Here is a 6,212-nt window from a genome sequence, read left to right as displayed (position 1 = left end):
AGTGTGACCTCACTTCATAAATAGTCTGTTGACAATATTTGTAGTGTGACCTCACTTCATAAATAGTCTGTTGACAATATTTGTAGTGTGACCTCACTTCATAAATAGTCTGTTGACAATATTTGTAGTGTGACCTCACTTCATAGATAGTCTGTTGACAATATTTGTAGTGTGTGACCTCACTTCATAAATAGTCTGTTGACAATATTTGTAGTGTGACCTCACTTCATAAATAGTCTGTTGACAATATTTGTAGTGTGACCTCACTTCCTAAATAGTCTGTTGACAATATTTGTAGTGTGACCTCACTTCATAAATAGTCTGTTGACAATATTTGTAGTGTGACCTCACTTCCTAGATAGTCTGTTGACAATATTTGTAGTGTGCCAAGAAGCGTGTGTAGTACTTGATGTGTTGTACTGGTGTTCACGTTTCAGGTCTTACTCATCGATGCAGGACTGTCGGGGGATTTACTCCGGCTGCCCCACGGTGCTCTCCTCTCCCAGCTCTGAAGAGCTGACCCAGGATCAGGGCGACCGGGTCTCCCTGGACGCCGCCGACAGTGGCAGAGGCTCGTGGACGTCGTGCTCGTCCGGTTCCCACGACAACATCCAGACCATGCAGCAGGGCCGCAGCTGGGAGACGCTGGCCTTCGGAGGGGGGCTCCCCCCCGAGGCCCTACTCGGGGGACCCGCCGCGTTGTGGGCCGCCCAGGCTCGGGGGAGCTGGGCTTCGGCCAGCTCGTCGTCGTCCTCGGCCGCCTACTGGGGGGAGGACTCTGAGGGGGACACGGGCACCATCAAGAGGAGGGGCGGCAAGGACGTCAACGCCGACCCGGAGACGAGTAGCATCACGTCCACCGGGTCAGAGGAGGCCAAGCAGATCGGCCGGCCGTCGCCATCGCCCATCCCCGCTGGCTGCAAAGGTCTGGTCTGTGAGTAACACCTCCCTCTTGTGGCTGTCGTCGGTACTGCGCTCTGACGTATTCAACTCCATTGTTCTCTGTTGTGTCCTTGCAGCCCGGAAAGAGGGGCGCTACCGCGAGCCGCCCCCACCCCGCCCGGCTACACGGCTCTGACCATCTCCGACCTCGCCGACGGCCAGCACGCGCCCTCGCCGGCCCCCGCGTCCACCTCCGCCAACAACGCCGCCACCACTACGGCGCCGTCGCGCCGGCCGCCCGACTACACCACGGCGCTGCAGCGCTCGCGCATGGTGACGCAGTCGCCCGACTCCCAAGCCCACCAGCAGGCGGCCAAGCAGAGGGGGGGCTGCGGGGGCCCTCAGCCCCCCGAGGAGCACGGGGCCAAGGAGGAGGAGGAAGAGGAGGGTGAGTCCTTGTCTCACAAACTTGTCGCTCTGAGGAAGCCGAGGGCGCAGCGTGCACCCCAGACTCCCCGACCATGACAGAGGGGGCAGGTCTAAAAAAGGCAGCCCCCCCCAAAATGGCAGGTAAAGACTAATTTATCCGATAGCCCCTCCCCCTTTTCTTAAGGCATGGACACACTTGGACTGAGACCACTCCCACTATGGGACTTCATGCATGCTAGCAGAAGCTAAACAACACCTGCCCCCAAACACAGAACCCCCCCCCCCCCCCCCCCTTTCCTAAGTTAGTCCATGCAAACTTAACCAGACATGCATCATGGTAGACCACTACAATGTATACACCATTTTGTCTCATGATTGTAATCCATTTGTGGCCAAGACATGCTAACGTGCATCTGATGTCCAAGTTAGGTCATTTAATTATTCATGACTTATGAACAATTACCCTATTTTACGGACTATAGAGCGCACCGGTATGTAAGCCAGACCGGTATGTAGAGCCACACCGGTATGTAAGCCACACCGGTATGTAAGCCACACCGGTATGTACGCCACACCGGTATGTACGCCACACTGGTATGTACGCCACACCGGTATGTAAGCCACACCGGTATGTACGCCACACCGGTATGTAAGCCACACCGGTATGTAAGCCACACCGGTATGTACGCCACACCGGTATGTACGCCACACCGGTATGTGCGCCACACCGGTACGTGCGCCGCACCGGTACGTGCGCCGCACCGGTACGTGCGCCGCACCGGTATGTACGCCGCACCGGTATGCAAGCCGCACCGGTATGTACGCCGCACGGGCTACATTTGAGAAGAAAATCACCTCCCATATATTATCCGCACCGGACTATAAGCTGCAGATGTAGACGTTGTGAAATAAGTTATTTGCACATAAATATTTTGTAAATGTTTATTTACATACCTTAACTGTTTCCAAACTGTGTCTGTAACAAGGCAGTAAAACGGCTGATCAAACAAAACAAGTCATGGTCATGGAGCTGCGCAAGCTAGTTCTCCAATCAGCTAAACAGACTCAACAACTCCACGCTGACTCTCTGGTGAATTTACTGAGTTATTTGTGAAAGTGAAACAATACAAAAAGAAAGTCATTTTAAGTTATTACTAACACAGACACTCTGTTAGCATATTAGCTAATGCTAATATAATCATTACATTACGATAGCACGCACAAATATGCATGGAAACACAGTTTAGTAAGTACCAGTTTAGTAAGTACCAGTTTAGTAAGTACCAGTTTAGTAAGTATCGCCCCAGTTTAGTAAGTACCAGTTTAGTAAGTACCAGTTTAGTAAGTATCGCCCCAGTTTAGTAAGTACCAGTTTAGTAAGTATCGCCCCAGTTTAGTAAGTACCAGTTTAGTAAGTACCAGTTTAGTAAGTATCGCCCCAGTTTAGTAAGTACCAGTTTAGTAAGTACCAGTTTAGTAAGTACCGCCCCAGTTTAGTAAGTACCAGTTTAGTAAGTATCGCCCCAGTTTAGTAAGTACCAGTTTAGTAAGTACCGCCCCAGTTTAGTAAGTACCAGTTTAGTAAGTACCGCCCCAGTTTAGTAAGTACCAGTTTAGTAAGTATCGCCCCAGTTTAGTAAGTAAGAATTGTTTTAGTTGTATTTGAAAACTTACAAACTTGAAAACTTACCAAGGTTGCTTGGAGTGATGAAGGAAGGAAGGAAGGAAGGAAAGAAGGAAGGAAGGAAGGAAGGAAGGAAGAATCCATTAGAAAAGGCTACAGACAGAACGGGGCTTGTACTTGTAGTTGAAAGCAAAAGATTGCACAAACAGTGACTTACCTTTCCAGTGTATTTGTTGTGTTTACTGAAAGCTAGTTGCGTTATGGCCGTCGGCAAAGAAAACATCCATAAATTAGTCACACCCTTTTTGAAGCCGCAGGGTTCAAAGCGTAGGAAAAATAGTAGCGGCTTATAGTCCGGAATTGACGGTAGTTGAGTCTCACTACCAGGACGGCTTTCCAAATAATCTTGCTCAAATTTGACATGCATGTTTTTTTTGTAAAGCTGTGTGAGAAATTTCAAGACAATCCAATTCAGGTGCTTGAATAACAGTTGTCAACACAGCAGGGGGCGCATGTTTGTCCGCTAAACTTTGTGTCCTCCGTCTCTCCGCAGACGACGAGCAGGTGTCGGCCGTGTGAGGCTGGACGGACGTACCAGTGGGCGGGGCTTAGAGAAGGACAGAGGGTTACGCACGTGCCTGCTCTGCCTCCTGATTGGTGGACTCCTCCTCCTCCTCTTCCTCCCGCCTTAAAGCATCATGGGGGGTTGGGCGGCCCTGCATGCAAAAAATCCAACATATACTGTGAAGAAGAAGAAGAAGAAGAAGAAGAAGAAAAGAAGGTCAAACGCTCGGACGCACTTTGGATTTGTAGGAATACACAAGACTCCCGCAAGCAGTGGATGTGATGTTTGCACTCCTTGTTCGCCACTCAAGTGTTTGAAGCCAGTATTAGCACACACACTCTTGTATTTCTTACCTTCTTGACACCTCCCAAACATGCCTCCCTTTAGTATTATAATCCAAGTGCTCATTTTACTCAACACAAGTCCAAATGTTACAAGAAAAACGGAACATTTGTGCAATTTTATGATAAAAGTTGGAATTTTGCTCAATTAACAGTCGCACATTTACAAGAAAAGCTTCACATTTTGCCAATTTTATGAAAAGTGTCGTAATTTTAATCCACAAAAGTCACAATTTTATAAGAAAACTTTTAACATTCTGGCAATATTATAATAACAATCGGAATTTTACTTGGTCAAATTATGACAAAACATAATTTTGCTCAAAAAGTGTCACTATTTGACAAGAACAACAAAAACAGCGGCAATATTGTGATAAAAGTCTGAATTGTACATGACAAATGTCACCATTTTGCATTGAAAAGTAATCATTTTACATACACAGTTATAATTTTACATAAAGTAATAATTTTATGAGAAAGTATTGCAATATTACAGAAATAATATGAGAGATGATCTCCAACTTTATAAGAAAAAGTTGACACATTGTGAGAAAAAGACTGCTTTTAGTTCTTTATTTTTGTTTTTCAATTTTTTGTTTGTAATTGGTTTTTAATCTTCATTATTTACTTAAAGTTATTACAGTATCTCTCTCTCTCTCTCTCTATATATATATATATATATATATATATAATTTTTTTTTTTTTTTTTTAAATTAATGTTGGCCAAAGGGGGCACATTTCAATTTCTTACACACACTTGTTATTTCATATGTTGACCAGAGGGGGAACACTTTTAAAACCAACAGTCAATTTGAAAAATCCCTCCTTTTTGGGACCACCCTCATTTTAATAGATTTCACCAGCAGGGGCGCACGTGAGATCTGTTTTTTGTAACGTGCTTAAGGTCGATGACAAAGGAGTCAGGGGCCACAGATGACAAAGGAGTCAGGGGCCACAGATGACAAAGGAGTCAGGGGCCACAGATGACAAAGGAGTCAGGGGCCACAGATGACAAAGGAGTCAGGGGCCACAGATGACAAAGGAGTCAGGGGCCACAGATGACAAAGGAGTCAGGGGCCACAGATGACAAAGGAGTCAGGGGCCACAGATGACAAAGGAGTCAGGGGCCACAGATGACAAAGGAGTCAGGGGCCACAGATGACAAAGGAGTCAGGGGCCACAGATGACAAATGTGTCAGGGGCCACAGATGACAAATGAGTCAGGGGCCACATATGACAAATGTGTCAGGGGCCACAGATGACAAATGTGTCAGGGGCCACAGATGACAAATGTGTCAGGGGCCACAGATGACAAATGTGTCAGGGGCCACAGATGACAAAGGAGTCAGGGACCACAGATGACAAATGAGTCAGGGACCACAGATGACAAATGAGTCAGGGGCCACATATGACAAATGTGTCAGGGGCCACAGATGACAAAGGAGTCAGGGGCCACATATGACAAAGGAGTCAGGGGCCACAGATGACAAATGTGTCAGGGGCAAATGAGTCAGGGGCCACATATGACAAATGTGTCAGGGGCCACAGATGACAAAGGAGTCAGGGGCCACATATGACAAAGGAGTCAGGGACCACAGATGACAAAGGAGTCAGGGGCCACAGATGACAAATGTGTCAGGGGCCACAGATGACAAATGTGTCAGGGGCCACAGATGACAAAGGAGTCAGGGACCACAGATGACAAATGAGTCAGGGGCCACATATGACAAATGTGTCAGGGGCCACAGATGACAAAGGAGTCAGGGGCCACATATGACAAAGGAGTCAGGGGCCACAGATGACAAATGTGTCAGGGGCAAATGAGTCAGGGGCCACATATGACAAATGTGTCAGGGGCCACAGATGACAAAGGAGTCAGGGGCCACATATGACAAAGGAGTCAGGGACCACAGATGACAAAGGAGTCAGGGGCCACAGATGACAAATGTGTCAGGGGCCACAGATGACAAAGGCGTCAGGGGCCACAGATGACAAAGGAGTCAGGGGCCACAGATGACAAAGGAGTCAGGGGCCACAGATGGCCCCTGTGCCGCACATTAACAGTTAGCTGTAGCAGCTAAGTGTTAATGTCCAGTATAGTCTTAGTAGTGTGGTGTATGTGTTCATCCTATATGCTTGTCTTACGTCACCACAGGAAGTGCTCAAATCAGATGTTCACCTGGCGGGGATGAATAGGGAAGTCCTTCTTTATCTGGTCTGATCATATATTGCTGCCTTTGCACCTGGCGGGGATGAATAGGGAAGTCCTTCTTTATCTGGTCTGATCATATATTGCTGCCTTTGCACCTGGCGGGGATGAATAGGGAAGTCCTTCTTTAGCTGCCATCTGGTCTGATCATATATTGCTGCC

General features: G+C 47.5%; 1 protein-coding gene and 1 long non-coding RNA gene across 2 annotated transcripts in view; both read left to right on the top strand.

Moving 5' to 3' along the window:
• Window positions 1-447: 447 nt before the first annotated feature.
• On the top strand, window positions 448-1,219 carry LOC133645431 (rap guanine nucleotide exchange factor 2-like). Its single transcript, XM_062040267.1, has 2 exons — window positions 448-934; window positions 1,020-1,219. The coding sequence occupies exons 1-2, from the start codon at window positions 451-453 to the stop codon at window positions 1,076-1,078; spliced, it is 543 nt and encodes a 180-aa protein (XP_061896251.1). The 5' UTR covers window positions 448-450; the 3' UTR covers window positions 1,079-1,219.
• Window positions 1,220-4,488: 3,269 nt separating this feature from the next.
• The window catches only part of LOC133645432 (uncharacterized), a 3,495-nt gene continuing 1,771 nt past the window's right edge, over window positions 4,489-6,212 (top strand). Inside the window, exons 1-2 of the long non-coding RNA XR_009825108.1 lie at window positions 4,489-5,373; window positions 5,449-6,212. The exon at window positions 5,449-6,212 is cut by the window's right edge and continues 1,771 nt beyond it. This is a non-coding gene — a long non-coding RNA (uncharacterized LOC133645432). The remainder of the gene's footprint in view (window positions 5,374-5,448) is intronic.

This window comes from Entelurus aequoreus, unplaced genomic scaffold, assembly GCF_033978785.1.
Source record: "Entelurus aequoreus isolate RoL-2023_Sb unplaced genomic scaffold, RoL_Eaeq_v1.1 HiC_scaffold_71, whole genome shotgun sequence".
Lineage (NCBI taxonomy): Eukaryota > Metazoa > Chordata > Actinopteri > Syngnathiformes > Syngnathidae > Entelurus > Entelurus aequoreus.
This window is presented reverse-complemented; position numbering and strand designations above follow the sequence as displayed.